Below are 17,563 nucleotides of genomic sequence, written 5' to 3'. Positions count from 1 at the left end.
AAAATTCTCATTGAGATGTCTCGAGGTTCAAGTGAATACAGAGTTTTAGCAGACCCTCAGATTTACAATTTTAAATTTTCCGGTTTAACTTTGTGTTTAACTTCATGCTTCATAATGTAACTGTCCTACTGACACTCCTACTGCATATAGAAATTCATACTTCAAAGTAATAAATTACAAACTTTAAGCAGATGTGCACGGTATCCACACAGATGTAAATCAAGAGCTGCCAATCATTCTCCTACTCAGTACTGTATGACTACACAACGGAATCAGAAATCTCAATTAATCGTTCTCCTCCCTGTGAGTAAGTGCCGTTCTTTATTCCATCCCATTGCCCAATGTGTTATTTGCGATGACAGGAAGCCGGTTTGCAAGGCTCAAACAATACACAGCTGAATTAAATAGCCATCTATAAAAATTTAGGTCCAAATAAATTTCCTGTATCAACTTTTTCTGTTATAAATTCCTGTGTCCACTTTTATAATGGAAACTGCCTATGTAAACATGTCAGGTTGTACTTACCCCCTCCTGTCAGTGGTGGCACTGTCATGGCTTAGTTTTGGGTCTCCAAGCTCCTTAACCTGTACTACAAAAGCTTCCATGCACCAACGAACTTTACTTCTATGCTTCCCAAATTAGTGTCAGTTTTATTATTTGACAATAAATAATATAAAATCTAAATATATGACATAAAAATATGTGTGGAAAGTATGACTTTAAAAAGGGAACTGAATTCTCTGTGCCCAAGGAAAATTACCCCATCCCGCCCTCTAACTTCACTTCACCTGAAGATTAAACTTGTTCGTGTCTCTCCAGATGCAATGCCTCGGGAGATTGACTCGTATTTCATATTGGTAAAAGCCCAATAAATTCCCATAAGCTGCGATCAGGTGCTGTTCGTGGTGGGGGGTGTAGGAGGGAATCCCAGGCTTGACATTTTACAACAAGCGTTTCGTTTTAAATCTGGGAGAATATCCTGCTCAGAACAGACATCCTTGAGTTTGACATTCTCACAGGACATCGCCTCTGATTTGAAAGATGTGGATCAGTAGGATGCTGTTTCCAAATTCCTGTAAGTACAGATGGATGGAAGGGAAGAAATTATATTAGACATTGTTGTTCTTCATTGAAATACAGAATTCAGAATGTGTATCAAGTATGATTTGTTGATTTAATATGGGGACAGCCATGCTTGAACATAAAAACATAAGAAATAGGAGCAGGAGTAGGCAATACGGCCCCTCTAGCCTGCTCTGCCATTCAATGATCAAGGCTGATCTTCTCCCTCAACTCCACTTTCCCGCCCGATCCCCATATCCTTTGATCCCCTTTGTGCTGCAATGCTTCATCTATAATTTTTTCCATTTTTTGGAAACCAACATTTTTCTTCTTCCCTCCAACAGATCTTTACCCAAGCACGAGCAATTGGTTGATCTTCACGGGTCAGTTATAGACTACAGTTACGGAGGTGGCTCCAGCATTGCTGTCCTGTTAATCATGGAGAGACTACACCGAGATCTCTATGCTGGGCTGAAGGTAGGCATGGAGGGGGCTGACTGCTAATCCACATCAAGGCTCTGGGTCAGTCTAGGAACAGGAGGAGGCCATTCAGCCCCTCGAGCCTGCTCCGCCATTCCATTAGATCATGGCTGATCTATGTGTTAACTCCATTTACCCGCCTTTGCTCCATATCCCTTGACAGCCTTAATTAACAAAAATCGATCGATCTCAGTCTTGCAAACTCCAGTCGACTTCCAGCATAGACAGCTTTTTGAGGGAAAGAATTCGAGATTTCTACTACCCTTTGTATGAAAAAGTGCTTCCTGATTTCACTGGTGAATGGCCTAGCTCTAATTTTAAGATTGTCCCCTTGTTTTTGATTTTTTTTTCCCCCCCCACCAGAGGAAGTAGTTTCTCCTGCTGATGAGGAAATGGAGGCCAACATTTCTCCTTCTAGCATTACCACTAAAACAGATTTAACTGGTCATTCTGTGTTTGCAAAATGGCTGCCTCATTTGCCTACATAAGTCACTAAGCAATTTGTTGTATGTGAAGTACTTTGAGATATTTCTGAGACTTGATCAGGTGCTGTATAGATTGAATTGTTTCTATTTTCCTCATCGGGTAGACTTTTGGGTATTACAATGAACTCTGTAATCCTCAATCAGCTGATTGCACTGGCGAGGTAAAGTAGCAGTCAGCATGTTATGGGTCAGTCATTATAGGAAAACTCACCCTGTGCTCCTTTCCCATTATTTTAATAAGGTGTAACACACACACAACCGTGAGACGTGGTTCTAGTTCTAGATGTCCAGGGCTTCAGATTTCCAAGATTTCAGTGGTCTTTTGAATATAAACCGTGGAGCTTAGTTTTACATTTTGCATTTCTTTACACGTTCGTCTTGCTTTATTGCACCGCAAACACTAGAAACATAATTAAATCTTTTTTAAAAAAAAAACTACATCTCTCTTCATTTGGTGAACATTGTGTTATGTTTAAGGAATTCATTTTTAGATTTTGGAGCCATGATGTAATGATGGTTGCTGACCTCTGACACACCGTGTCTTTTCTAGACTCTGTGACCCTAGTGAAGACACTCGAGTCTTACTCTGAATTTAGAGGACTTTTATCTCTCTTGCTCTTCAATTTCTAGGGTGGTCTCAAGCTTGAAGTGCGTTTACAGATTGCCCTTGATGTAGTTGAAGGTATCCGCTTTCTCCACCGTCAAGGACTGGTGCATCGAGACATCAAATTGAAAAACGTCTTGGTAAGATCCAAAGGTTCTACCTTTACATAGTAGGTTTGTGTTGCCTTTTACCTGTGCATTGTATACTGAATGGTTGGTTATTCGGTATGTTCTATTTTGTTGGGAGTCTCAGAATCTAAGTTTTAGTTCAAGCTCATTAATCTCCTTTGGCATTGTACATGTGTAGTCTTCAGCCGAAGCATGGTTAAAGGGCAGGAGTAATTGACAAGGACGGTTGCTTGCCACTGGACTGTAACGAGCAACTTTCGAGAAAGAGTTGATTGATTCCAGTTCTACTATTCCAAGTATTCATAGAATCATACAGCACAGAAGGCTGCCATTTGGCCCCATCATCTCTGTGCCGACTCTTTTTGAAAGAGCTATCCAATTAGTCCCACTCTCCTGCTCTTCCCCCATAGCCCTGCAAATTTTTTCTTTTCAAGTATTTATCCAGTTCCCTTTTGAAAATTATTATTGAATCTGTTTCCATCACCTTTTCAGACAGTGCATTCCAGATCATAACGCGCTGCATAAAAAAAGTAATCTCCTCCCCAGTTCTTTAGTCAATTATCTTAAATCGGTGTCCTCTGGTTACTGACCCTCCTACCAGTGGAAACAGTTTCTCCCCATCTACTCTATCAAAACCCCTCATAATTTTGAACACCTATCTCCACCTTCTCTGCTCAGAGAACAACACCAGTTTTTCTAGTTCCGCCATCTGCGCTGTTTTAGTAATTTGAAATGCTCTTTTTAGTTCCTCTGTAAAATACATCTGACCAAGTAGTTTTAGCCTGTACTCATTGGTCTGGTGGCTTATTATTTTTCCACCTTCTGAGGTGATGGGAGCATTTCATGGGCATCTATGCATTCTCCAGTAGCGATTTACTGAGTTTCAAGGTTATTTGTTAAACCCAGATCTGTTAACTCATACGGCAGAGGTAGGATTTGCTTCATAAGGCACTGTTTATGGAATTTGTAATCTAACTGTGAACATGAGGCAGGTGTTGGTACAAATCTTTAACTGCAACACCCATAACCTTCTGATCCAGAGGCAAGATATTCAGTATTAATGCAGGAAGTCTAACCTGGAAGTGTTGTGAAGAGAGCAGCATGAGAGTCGATCTGTCAAAACTATGATGAGTTCAGGGTGCTTCAGAAGTTATTCAGATGGAATTCCAATCGTCCTTGGGTCAGCTCTACTTGTTGGATTCACTTATTGAGTATAGCAAGTCCGTGCTTGTTCCCTTCACAGTGGTAACTTTCTCCAACCCTGTGTGGCAGTGCATGCCCTCTGCTCTTATAACTCATCCTCCTTTACATCTTCCCCCTTCCTCTGTTCTACTTTAGGTGCCAAAGCATTCAGCCGTTATGGCCACACATTCTGCCTTGCCACCTCTTTCCTCTCCTTCAGAAGTCTCTTCAAAACTCATCTTTCTGACCAAGACATTGGTCACCTCTTCCCAGTTCTTCTCACTACTGTTCAGTTTTCAGCTCAGTGAAGTGCTTTACTACATTAAGGCACCATTATAAATGCAAGTTATTAAATTAATGCAGTTAATAAATTATCTCTTGGTATGTAGTTGAGGCTGCAGGTTGGGTTTTTTGTGGCTTCATTACGCTGTCCACAGCCTCCCTACACCACACTAACCAGCACTTGCCCTGTCTACTTTTATTCATGTGAGTCAAAAGATAGTGAGGTTGGAACAAAAAGTTGTTCATCCCATTTATCAAAACCTGTAACTTGGATCATTTTCATCTTCCTCCTACTTCCAACACCAAGTCTGTGTATTTGACTAAGTTCTAAATCGGGATTCTGTCCATTTTGGTTCTTTCGGTATTTTAGCTGAGTGTAGGGACATAGTTTCTTACCCTCTCGAGACTTTATTTATGGAACAATGTGGTGCAATGAACAAGGCTGCAATCTTGTTTTTTTTCACCTCCAAAGGCGTGGGTTTGAATCGAATGCAGATAGCTGGTTCTGAGACCTATTTGAAATGATTTGGGGTAATTTTAATCTACAGATTGGACCATGTGGATCCATAGCACCAAATTACCAACCTCTCACTTTCTGCAAGAGTGGCTAGTGTGGGAAATAGAAAAATTGACACTGCTTCTATGGGGGGAGGGAACTTTGAGGTTCGGGAAGATACATTCTTAGTTGATGCTGGGTTCAAGAGCTGTTATTTTTTTTTAAAAGCTGAAAAATTGTCTGGCATTTGATTTAAGTTATCTGCATCTTCCATTTTGATGAACACTCTAGTATTAATTGGTTTTCCTATAATTATTTCTTGCACAAAAGGGAGGAAGTTGCCATCATTGCCAATTGAACTTGGCATTTATTATCACGCTCCAGATCTTTCTGTCGTGATTTAACTTTTCAAGTTCAATTAATTTCCTAGGCTGTTCATAGCCCACCCTTCTGGGTTTTTATTACAAACTAAATTGGTTGCTTCAATGTTTAAGCAATAAAGTTGGAAGAGGAATGACGCACATCCAGCGGACAGCATGCAAACCCTTCATCAGTTGCATATGTCAAGGCTGCTTTTAAAAAAACTTATTACATTTTATTGTCAATTTTCTGACAGCATTTCATTAGCTGAATACCTAATTCCCTTTAACTAAAGAATGAGTCATCACATGCTGGTATAACCTTTACGATGACAAAATTATAGTCAGTAAGCAGATAGAAAAAATGAACTTGCATTCATAAAATTATTATGAATTCTGACATTTCCTATGTTTCCTATATTACAACAGCAACCACACTTCAAAAGTACTTAATTGGTTGTAAAGTGCTTTGTGGCGTCCTGAGGCCTTGAAAGGCACTATATAAAAATGCAAGTCCTTTCTTTCTATCATCAGGATGCTTCAAAGCACTTTGCAACCAGTTGAATTACTTTTGAAGCGTAGCTGCTGTTTTATAGGAAACATTTGTAATGAAAAGCACAGGATTAATTCTCCAGAAACGTATGGGATCAATTTCCTCGGGGCTTCTCCCGATCCACCGCCATTACCTGTGGCGGAAAACTTGTCTGTGAAAGGGATTTCCTCTGAAATTACAGCAGTGGCACGGGAGTAGACCCAAGAAAGCTCTCCCCCAATGTTTTGTAACTTTTAAATATCATGGGCCATTACAGTAGGAGAAGGCCATTCAGCCCATTAAGTCTGTGCTATGGTTTTTCTCCGAGTCACCTAGTCTCATCCACCTCTTGCTCTCATTCCTCATACCCTTGATATTCTTTTTTCTGGCATCCTACAATACTACAGCACAGCAATAGGCCATGAGTAAAGTTAATCAAAAGCACCCTGATCTGTGTGTAAATGCACGGCCTGGTACTGAACCAGGAAGGTCCCACGATTACATAGTCAGGTGATCTGATTTTGGAGGTTGGGGGAAGAATGTTCCCCAGGACATCGAATGAATCCCTTCATCTCTTCAAATACAATTAATGGGCTAAGTGGCAGCACCAAGTTGTCAGAAGCAATTTTTATTTATTTAAAGGCACGTTTTGACTCCCTAATTTTCACGAACTGAGCATGGTGTCTTTAGTTTCAATTTTTTTATGTCTTTCTTTTTGCAATCCCATAGTTGGATAAGCAGAATCGAGCCAAAATCACAGACCTGGGGTTCTGCAAACCCGAAGCGATGATGTCTGGGAGCATCGTGGGAACTCCTATACACATGGCACCTGAGCTGTTTTCAGGTATGGCGTTTCATCAGTGGAGGTTCACTTTACTCGGGTAGCTTCCAGATAGAATTAGCATAAAGTTGCGGCAGAAAAGCAGTGTGGGCTCTCCTGACGACCCAGTGGGTAAAGGAAGCGCGAAGCCGTGCAGATGAAAAGGTGCTGGGTCGAAGTCCCTGGGGTCAGCTGATCTCAGCTGGGTTGGCAACAATGGCTGTTTACGGTCGCTATCTCTAAGCTGGGGAGGGTAAAGTCGAGCAGGGTTTCCACTCGTGATCACTATCCAATGTGTATCGATGTCGGGTGGGAGCGGAATCTGAGACACATGTGATGCCCTTCTTCATTGAATAGCTTACCCCACACTCGTTATTTAAGCCCATGCATGAAAAAGGACCGCTTGGGTGAAGTAATGGAGAATGGCTAGCGCTTGTCTCGAGCGTTTTCCCCCAATTCACTTACCGATTGGCGTAGGAAGTTGGGGGGATACCAGCTGAGATCAATTAGCTCAGCACAGACCAGGAAGCTGAGACATGGGCCTGTTGGAATTTTGAAGCAAACCCCAGCCAACTACAGTTTTTGAGATCAAAGAAGTGCACATGTGACAACAAGCACTTGCATTTATATAACGTAGTAAAATGTCCCAAGGCGATTCACAGGAGCATAATCAAACAAAATTTGACACCGAGCCATATAAGGAGATATTAGGATGGGTGATCAAAAGTTTGGTCAAAGAGCCAGGTTTTAAGGAGGTGGCAGAAGTGGAGTTTCTCCATTTCGTGCCTGCCAAGTACAAAATTCATCTGAAAATACACAATACTGAAGAGAGTTCTGATGCATGCTCCAGGGAACCATATTTCAGTTGCATATATGCAGGGTAAGGATAAAGGAAGTGCAAGACTGGGATTGAATCTAGTGCTTTGGATGTCTGAAAGAGAGCAAAATCTTGAAGTGCCAGCGGCACCTAGAGGTTAAGACCGTAAACTGCTGCCAGACATTCAAAAGCATAAAACTAAAATAGTATAGTTTTTGAAATTAGAAAAGAAAAATCACAAGTGCGAGAATCTAAAATAGAACAGTAAATGCTGAGAATGCACAGTGGCTTCACACCAGCATTTGGAAGAGGGAGACTTGCTTTAGCATCTTTCTGTTTCTGATTGACTAACCTGTATATTTCTAACATTTTCTGCTATACACTTTTATTGTTAAGTCTGTTGGCTTTTACCTTTTCTGACTGTTGTTCGAATCTGGCGTTTAAAAGCTAAGATGCTCTGAAAGGCAATAGGGCCCTGAAAGCTCTGGTGTCACCTTAACCAGTTCCACATTACCAGTCATGTTGGGAGATCAGTTTGCTGATCGATATTTTAGGATACAGTGTACTCTTGGTAATGGAGAACTGATTGAACTGGTGCTGGCAGCCAAAAACATGCACTGTGCCATGATTTATACTCTGTTAACCATGGTGTGTGTGTGTGTGTGTGTGTCACAGGCAGTGTTGCCATTGGAAGCATCAAATCGCTCAAGAAAGCAATGTCGTTCTGGGCCTCCCAGTGGTAGTGACGACTGCAGCAAGGTGAATGCTTGTGGCCACTGACACTTGCACCTGGCCCAGCATTTTGATTCTGGTCGCGGCCAAACGGACGGGTGATTTCCTTTTTCCCGGAGCCCCTCTGTGCGCGATTTCTCTCCCCCCCCCCCCCCCCCCCCCCCCCCCCTAAACCGATCAGAGAGGGTCTTAGTAAAAGTGAGAAAGTCGCAATCTTGCGCAAGGCTATTTCAATGTAAATAGTGTGAATTTGGCACCAGGGGAACCCCCTCGGTTACTGAGCCACTTTCTTTGGATTTGGCCTCGTTAACAGAACATTAGGAACAGGAGGAGGCCGTTCAGCCTCTCGAGCCTGTTCTGCCATTCAATCAGATCATGGCTGATCTGCACCTTACCTACCTTTTCTCCAAATCCCTTGATAGCCTCACCTAAGTAAAATCTGATGTGAACAAGGGAGTGGAAGGAAGTCCTCAACGACCCTGCAAAGAAGGGTCTCTGCAAATGTTATCCACTGGGAAGCAGTCAACAGAAACCAGGGTGTCTTGCCTTCAGTGGTGCCTCCAAGAGCACTCCCCTGAATGGCTTCACTGAGACTGGGGAAGGGCGGGAAGGTGAGGAAACTGGAGGAAGAGGAGCACTAGTGGGATGGTATCACATGTGGAATTGAATGCACGGCTCTTCACTGCACCCCTCTAACACAACAACACACTTCCCCCCGTGTAGCCTCAAACATTAAGATTGTACTGCTTACATTGATTTATTTCTCTCCCCCACTTTAGGAAAGTACGATAATTCCGTGGATGTGTATGCATTCGGAATCCTTTTCTGGTATCTCTGCACCGGAACGATCAAGCTCCCGGAAGCATTTGAAAAATGTTCAAGCAAGGATCAGCTGTGGACCAATGTGAAGAAAGGTACTTAGTAACCACCTTTCTATGTGGCTGTGTGTGTCCCCAAGTGAAATAAGTTGGTTACTGATTAAAATAAACTGGTTAAGGTAGACAGTAAAACAGCCCCAACAACTGGCGTTTATATAGCACCTTTAACGTGGCAAAAGGTCCCAAGATGCTTCACAGTGAGCGATTATCAAACAAAAATTGGCACAGAGCCAAAGGAGGAGATATTAGGACAGGTGACCAAAAGCTTGGTCAAAGAGGTAGGTTTTAAGGAGCATCTTAAAGGAGGAGAGATAGAGAATTCCAGGGCTTAGGTTCCTAAGCGACTGAAGACACGGCCGCCAATGGTGGGGTGAAGGAAATGGGGGATGCACAAGAGGCCAGAGTTTGGAGGAACACAGAGTTCTCACTCTAGTGGGTGTGAGTCCACAATATAAAATTGTTGGAGAGGCAATAGGATTGCTGATGTGGGACCTGGGAGAGTCGACCTCGACTGACTTAGTGGGAGCTTTAGTCTACATCCTGTCCTCAGTGCTTGATGCAGATTTTATACCGGTCCTTAAATGGATATGCCAGCCCCAAAAACCATTTTATGTCGACTTTGAAGTAAAGTAAAAATGTGTCTGATTTCTTTTATCTTTCAATCCTCACGAGCATCTCCTGATGCAGGTTGGAAGTGTTCGTTCTACCAGTAACTGAGGCCTGATATTAGCAGTGACATCACTGAGGTTAAACGCTTATCTTCGTATTTCATCCATAAAATCAAACGTTTTGTGTCTGTCGTTAAGGGCATGAGGAAAGTGTCTGGTGTGTCGATAGGGTGAGAAGCTTGCTGATTAGCTAAATTTCACAGCCTCCCCGGCTTCTGCTGAGTGACCCCCAAACTGCCCCGCTTGCTGCCCCATGACTTGTGGGCAGCACCACGAGAAGCATATCACTTTTGGTGGTCCCACCCAGAAATCTGTGTTCCCTTGCTAATTTTGATGTATTCCTCCCCTCCTTTCCCCTCTGGTTTTATCCTCCTTACTCAGATTAAACTGTTCCCACTGGCAGGAGGATCGGTAACCAGAGGACGCACATTTAAGATAATTTCCAGGGGGAAAATGAACATTTTTTTTACGCAGCGAGTGGTTACGATCTGGAATGCACCGCCTGAAAGGATGGTGGAGGCAGATTCAATAATAACTTTCGAAAAGGGAATTGGATAAATACTTGAAAAGGAAAAATTTGCACTGCTGTGGGGAAAGAACGGGGAGGAATTGGATAGCTCTTTTAAAGAGCCGACACAGGTGCAATGGGCTGAATGGCCTCCTGTGCTGTAAGGTTCTGTGGTTCTGTGATTCTAGGTGCACGGCCGGAACGTCTACCTGCGTTTGACGAGGAATGTTGGCAGCTGATGGAGGCGTGTTGGAGCGGTGATCCTTCCCAGAGGCCCTTGCTCGGAATAGTTCAGCCCATCCTACAAAGCATCACAGACAGGCTCTGCAAAAGCCACTCCGGGCCACGGTGCAAAGAACTGGACGGCTCAACGTGAAAGGCGGGCGAAATGGCAGTGCAGATCTTGCAGGAACTCTTCACGAAGTCGGGGGGGGTGGGGGAAAAAAAGAACGAACCCAGTTTATTGAGGCAGGGTTGTTTCCGTTGACCCAGTATCAGTATTAACACTAGTTCAGCGTCACTGTTTACCTTCTGCTATGCAGCAAGAAAGCAAAACTTGATATTTTTATTCTTTTTTTTGACTTGTGGGGGATGCAATAGGTCAGTTTGTTGGGACTGGTGCAAGGAACTCCATTTTTTTCGGACAGTATTTCTGAGAAAACCTTGCTTGGGGATCTGAGTTGTCACAGAATGCCATTAAAAGAAGGCACAGATGGGAATGTAGCTGCTTATGACTCTCCTTCCCTCCCAGTCACCTATTTCCTTCCCTCCCTCCGCTCAACTCTGATCCATGTAAACTGCTGTCTCATCGGGGCAGGTTGGAGTCAGCAGGTAAGTGTTCACCTTGGAAGCTGCTCGAGGCTGAGTGGGGAGGATGGAGAGGAAGAACGTTTTGGCTGACGATTAGGCACCGTTCACACTATTTTAGTCAACAGCTTTTAATCCAGGACACAGTAGTATTTGTTTTGCACTGCCGGCACTTGTTGCTCCTTTTCCACAAATTAGTGTCCCTTTGCACTAATTTTACACTTTTTTTCTTTTGCTTGGAACTCACAACTGTTAGGAAATTAAGCAGAGTTGCACTATTTGTGCTGTCTGTACATCTGCACATAGGATTGAAGACTGGAAATGGAGATGATGCTCCACTCCTTCCCTTCCTTTTTGAGGGTGACGGTCAATATCTCCTTATCCCTGCTTGTGATCGGCAGGTCTTTGACACAAGAATCACCCTGCCCCTAGACAGCTTGCTGGAGGTCTTTTCTGGTGTATTAAGATCCTTGTCAAACACCAATATCACTACTGCACATAATCATAGTTCAATTGAATAAAAACCAGAAAGTGTGATTGCAGCAAGAAAAGTGTTTGAAAGGTCCTTGAAGTGAAATGTGAAAGAAAATCCAATTTTACATTTAGCTCCTGATGTGCTTTTAGCAATGCGCCAGTGACAGAATTCCACTGCTCGCCCTGTGTTTGCCATCCAATAGAATCTTCAGCTTTTCCTGATCCTAAATAAAATGTAGTGGAAGGAGAGCGAGGCAGCTACAGCTCCGACCTTCCTATATCCCCATAAAAGGCATCCAAGAAATTAAGGAGTAGAATATCCCTAATTAGCATCCTCGGAGATGCCTGACGTTAAACACTACATTTCCTCCTCATTGCTCGTAGCTCCGTTTTAGTCGTTCGAACACCAAGCTGAAGATCACCCAGTTTTACTTATTTTGTGACCTGCCCACTTATCAGAGTGTGTGGCTATTGAGGAATAGCAGACTCTGCCAGGATATATGGGCACATTGGTTGGCTGTAAGCAAAGTGGGGGTCAACTCCATTCGGTTAGCGTGTTGCGACTGGAAACCCGGGTGAAATCCGACACGGGCAGTGGTGCAAAAATGGGAGATAGCGAATCGGCTGCCTGTTTTGCACTCCTCCCTATTTTAGACAAAAAACAAGTGTAAATCGATTCACTATCGCCCGTTTTACACTACTGCCCAAGATCATTTTCATCCCCTCGGAGATTAGTTTGTGTTCTGTTCTGGTGTTTTATAAATGTGAATGTTATTTTTAAACTGTTCTGTGTAACTTCATTGTTTACTGAACTTTTTCAGTAATAGTTGTCCCCTCCTGAGGTGAAGGGCTTCTGTTCTAAACGGTTGAGTTATGCCCTGTGAAAGTCCATAATATTTCTGAATTTTCATCATTTGGTGCTTTCTTTCCATATTAAACTAAGATATTCGAATGCTTTCAACTGCATATGTTATCGTAACACAGGGAAGATGTATTGTATGGATACCTATGTTGGTCATTTTTTTTTAAAAAGGGGGGTTTCTGGGACAGAACAGCCAGTGACTCAGGCCTGTCAGAGTGACCAGAGCCTGTGGAGAATAGGCTCAAACTCGTTTTTAGAACGAGCAACCCTTCGATTTAGCACTTTGGCACGAGCATATTTAGCTGAATTGGCGGAGTTCAGGTTTTGCTTCACTGTAGAGTTCTGACCTGAGGACTGATTGTTGGATTTAACACTCTATCCTTCTACAATCCGCTTGAAGGTGACGTAAACACTAACTTTATTAGAAAGCCCCTCGTTAGTTGCTTTAGAATGGGGTCTTCCAGCAACTTATGATCATTTGTTGGTGCAAAACGCAGGCCTTGAATTGTTGAGTCGTTTCGATATCTGCTCTTCAATTCATTGTCTAGGACAGTAATTAGTACAGTTGAGAGAAGGATATAGCTCTTGGGCAGTAGGGTTGGTGGATGGATGAGAGCAGGAGGACAGGTCAGTCTGAGTGAGAGCGACAGGTTTGGCGCAAAAACAATTCAATAAAACGTTTTAATATAGGAGAGAACTGGCTGTAAACTTAGAGATTGAAATGGGGAGAGAAACCTCTTCCCCAGTCTATAGAATCAAGTGATTGTGGGATGGATGGTGCTGTTATTTCTTCTGTTGTGTGACTGTCATGTTCCCCAAGATAAGCATTGAGTGTTTGAGAGCCTGAGCGTTTACAAGAACTGCACAATCTTGGATGCACGTGAAAGGTAGCTCCCATTATCAGTGAATCTCTTATTGCACTTTGATAGATTTTTACAAGTATTGCTTTTGAAAAAAGTACTACATTGTTGCTGATCAGGAAATTGTCTTAATTCATGCAATAGAAAAAATATATATTTTATAGAGATGGGGAGATCAGAGGGCAAGTAGCATCACTGATGGGTACTTACCCTGGTTTTTACATTTTTAAAAAAAATGTTTAGTTTGCACAGATACTTTGGTGACAGAGGGGGTTAATGCAATGTCCTTTCACCTCTGGGACCCGGGTGTGAATCCAGCTCAGACCCAGTGAAATGGAAGTCATTCTCTCAGCCTGCCGAAAGGATCCTACATTAACTGAGATTAGAGCAGCCTCAGCCCCATGGTGCATGCAAGTCCACAGCACAAAACTGTCCGGAGAGGCCACAGGGTAACTGGAGTGGAAAATAGGAAAAATTCAAACTCATGAAGTAGAGATGTGCTGCTGAGGTTTGATTAAAGCACATTATTGTGGCAGAGTAGAGGAAGCTTTATTTTCCATCTGGCCCCTACTGTACCTGACCCGGGAGTTGTGTATTGCTGGCACTGGGTGTCCAAGGAGGAGAAGTTCCATTTGCACCATTGACATTCCTCAATGAGCACAAAAAATATTCACAAACTGGAAAGTTGGGTGGGAAACACTAGCACTTGGAAAACAATCATGGTGCATTAAACTCTAGAAAATAAACCTTTTGCAAAAGTGAAAGAAATCACTACTGACTTGAACGTGAATATGATTCACAGAAAAAAAAATGATCAAGATGAGGAAATGAGAGAGAAAAACACTAAAAGAAGCAGAGTTGCTTTCAAAGGAAGTCGTAAGAAAACTCAATTTATTGAAGTGTTCTGGAGTTTAGATATCCAGAGCCGCCTTCATAGATTATTTCCAAAGGGAGTCGTCTACATCCCATATCACGAAAGCAATAGTAAATAGTTATGGCCAGGGAGCAGTAACCTTCGGGCCAGTTAGCTTGCACGTAGTCTTTGAAGGGGAACTTCACTTGTTAAAAAATGTCTCAATCATTAAGAGAATCGTTTGCCAAGTTTTCTGATCCATGTGCTGTGAAGTAATCTAGGTAATGCATATACTTTTGGGGAAAAAATCCTTCACTGATGCACTGTGCCAACACGACTCAAGTTCCAGATAGAAGCTTCGTTGTAGTGAAGTGTGTGTCTTTTGTCTTTTATTATTAAGGAACAGTTCTCTTTGGGTCATCCCTGGTAGTACTACATTGCTGGATTTAAGTTGGGTTTCTCATCATTGCTCCTTTATTGGGTTTCTCATTATGGCTGCTTACTGCTTTAAATACTTTTTGAGAGTGAAGGTACGTTAGAGTAAGTGTATTGGAGCATTACGGTGCAGGGCAGAAGGCCCAGGTGTTTGGTTTTTGTGCCCCCTCTGTGAAATCCTTGTCTTAACTGAGTTGTTACGTATGGGAGTTGAAGCAGAAAATTGGAGGGAGGGTAATTGTTTGCCAAGTTATTACGATTAACACAGCTCAGCCAGCCCCGTGAGGTATAGGAGCAGGTTATGTGATCATCCCAACATCCACAGGAGCTGTATGGAAAGTGATGGAGTGAATGATGAGATTTCATACAATCAAATAAAATCAGGTAGAGAGGCCCCCTTTCCCCTTTTATACATAGTTGGAATACACAGTGATCAAGGGCCAAAAAATCTAAGTATTGTAGGTAAAAAATCAACAGATTGTAGCAACACTAATTCAGATCACTCTGAATCATGGAATTATTCTGGAACAGTGGTATTGGTGCAACAGGTTCAACGTGAAATGTCGTAAATCTCTCAGTCCCACAAGCTGATTAATTGATAAGATATTTTGATGCCATTCTCAGCCTTTCAAGAATTGCTGTTGGGGTGAAAGTCAGTATTTCTCTTTTTTTAAAAAAAAAACAAAGCCAAGAACTTTGTGTAATATGTGTTATCAAGTACGGTTACAGGCACGTCTCCCTCATGGGATTTCAACCCTTGCAAGAGGCTTAATTTTTTTTTTTAAATGCGCTTATACTATCTGTTGCACTTTGTGCGCCTGTGGTCAATAAAACTCTTCTGCCAGGACTTCCCGGGTCTCTGAGATTGCTGGGCAGAGCTGAAACCCGATGCACAGCTCTGAACTGCGGAGGTGGTAAGCTTGGCCCCATCCAGTTTTGAATTGGACACTCTTAGGGGAAAAGCCAGCTATCCTTGGCTGCTGCATTTAGGGGGGGGGGGGGGGAAAGACACAGCTTGCACGAGCTTGATGCCATTTGCATTCGTGCAGCAGCATGACCCATTGCGCCGCGTAGCTTTTTGTTTAAATGCTCTGCTTTTTGTTTAAATACTCTGGTCACAGGCTGGATGGGGAAAATTCCGCCTGTGTGAAGCTCCTCTTTGTGAGCAAGCTCTACCTGTTTCCGCTGTGCTACCTGAACCAGTTGGTTATGCGGTGTTTTAAATTTTTTTTTTTTTAAGGCGCTGCTTTTCACTCCGTATAATCAAAAAAAAACACGAGCCCAGTATTAAAAACTCCCTAGATGCTAACTAATGGCTCAGTGTTTGTACATGACTGCGCACACTTTTACATTCGGTCTGCTTCGGTCGTGTCGAATCCTCTTTCCTTCCTCACTTCTCCATCCAGCAAAGCGTCCAGGATGTCCACAGCGCCACGGAACCCAACTGATGGGAATCCTGCTGAAACAGAATCAGCCAGCGTGTTCTCTGCCTCGTGCGCTTCCCTTTAACGTGTCAAGCCCCAGGGTATGGCCCAACCAGACCCAAGCTCTAAATTGAATATGGTTTAATAATATTTTAGACCCTGACATGTTAAACTGTACTATTTGTATAATGAGTAGGAGTATAACTGCATCCTTTTCTGTTGTGTGAATGTGGTGTGATAAATATCCATCGGGTTCATAATCCTATTATTGCTTTGTTGAAACCAGTTTGAAACCTTTAAGGAAAAGTGCATTGGATAATTAGCTAAATTACTTTTTTTAAAAGTACCATTACGAAATTATAGGTAATCCAGAAGTTGTCTCATAAAGCTTCTGGTTCTTCCTTGTGACTTTTAATTTCTCTGAAAATTGAAGGCCTGTTTGATTTTTTTCAGGCCAATTGTGTATTTGTGTTTACATTCGTTTGAAACTCGTCAGCCTTTTGAATCATCCTGTCAAGTGCTGTCGAGGACTTAACTGGAGTTTTGGTCTATTGGCTAGCTGTTCAACCTTTTCCCAAGCTTTAGCTCAGATGTGTACCGAATACACCACTGCAGAATTTAGTGAGGGAAGCCATAGTGTTGGAGTTGCCTCGGCAAATCCTTAAAGGGCCTCCCTCTAACCGTTGCTCCTACTCGGGCCACTTGCACTGCAACACGATTTGATACAATAGCAAAGAAAAGCTTACGATGGACCTCAACAAAGGGTTGAAGTGAGGGGACAGGAGAACGTTCTTCTGCTTACAGTAGCATGTTGATGTAGCTCCTAGGAGGGGGGATCAGGAGAGGAAGGGAACACAATTCTCAGTAAATGAGTCCCACATTTTTAAAAACGCTCTCCTTTTTTTTTCCCCCTTCCACCCCCCTGTCCTCCCTTTCAAATCTGTCATCTCGCCCTAAATTGCCCAGTACCATTCTGGTAATTGTTCTCAAACTAGCTACTATCGCACTTGCTGAAACTTCCTGCCTTGATTTTTAAAACCCTGCTGGTGGGGAAAGGATTGTACAACCAAGATGGGCATTTTGTGTGTGTATGTGTGTGTGCACATGTGACTTTCCCCCTCCTTTTGGGGAGGGGATGGGGACAGGGGTCTAAACAACATCACAGTATATCCAGTTATGAGGGAGGCTCCTGTGGAAAAAGCTTGTTGGGTATCTGCACAATCCTGTATAGAACAATTGTTTTTTCCTGTTGGTACGTTCTGACACATTTCTGATTTGTTTTAATGTAAATGGTGACTAGACTTGGCTTCATAATGGAGATTTTTTTAAATGCTAAAGAAGCTTGGACTCTAGTGTAATGAAAAACAGTAACTAGTTGGGTGCATTATTAATATTTTACCATTGTGTATTCCTTGTAATCTTTCTCCAATTAAGCCATTGAGCAAAGTTTCAAGATCAATTACTTGTTTTAAAACAATGTTATTCCATTGTTAAAATGCCTCAGCTCTCAAATCCCTTTGTTTTATATAAAAACTGAAAAAAATGCACAAAATACAAGGTGCTATATAATAAAGATGAACATTAACCTAGTCCTGAGTGCTTTTAATATCTCTCTTGTCCTACTGTTCTTCACTAGTTCCTCCCATCAGGCATGTTTGAACAATTTGGCCAAGATTTAATTCTCTGCCACCAGGCTCACCTCACATTAAAGGGGCCAGTGAGAGGGAAAGCTGTATTCACAAGATGAACATGGCTGATGAAGTCATTCAGTTCCCACTTAACTATCCAGAGAGAACCTACAGTTGCCATGGCACC

At 42.5% G+C, this 17,563-nt stretch overlaps 1 protein-coding gene across 2 annotated transcripts in view; it reads left to right on the top strand.

Moving 5' to 3' along the window:
• The window catches only part of dstyk (dual serine/threonine and tyrosine protein kinase), a 76,081-nt gene extending 58,753 nt beyond the window's left edge, over positions 1–17,328 (top strand). For both annotated transcript variants that reach the window (XM_068007665.1, XM_068007664.1), the window contains exons 9-13: positions 1,407–1,539; positions 2,658–2,771; positions 6,340–6,454; positions 8,759–8,893; positions 10,222–17,328. In XM_068007665.1, coding sequence (XP_067863766.1) covers positions 1,407–1,539; positions 2,658–2,771; positions 6,340–6,454; positions 8,759–8,893; positions 10,222–10,409 — 685 coding nt within the window. In that variant the 3' untranslated portion in view covers positions 10,410–17,328. The remainder of the gene's footprint in view (positions 1–1,406; positions 1,540–2,657; positions 2,772–6,339; positions 6,455–8,758; positions 8,894–10,221) is intronic.
• Positions 17,329–17,563: the final 235 nt, after the last annotated feature.

The sequence above is a fragment of the Heptranchias perlo genome, chromosome 27 (assembly GCF_035084215.1).
Source record: "Heptranchias perlo isolate sHepPer1 chromosome 27, sHepPer1.hap1, whole genome shotgun sequence".
Taxonomy (NCBI): domain Eukaryota; kingdom Metazoa; phylum Chordata; class Chondrichthyes; order Hexanchiformes; family Hexanchidae; genus Heptranchias; species Heptranchias perlo.
The sequence above is the reverse complement of the archived record's forward strand: the minus strand, read 5'-3'. Positions and strand labels throughout refer to the sequence as shown.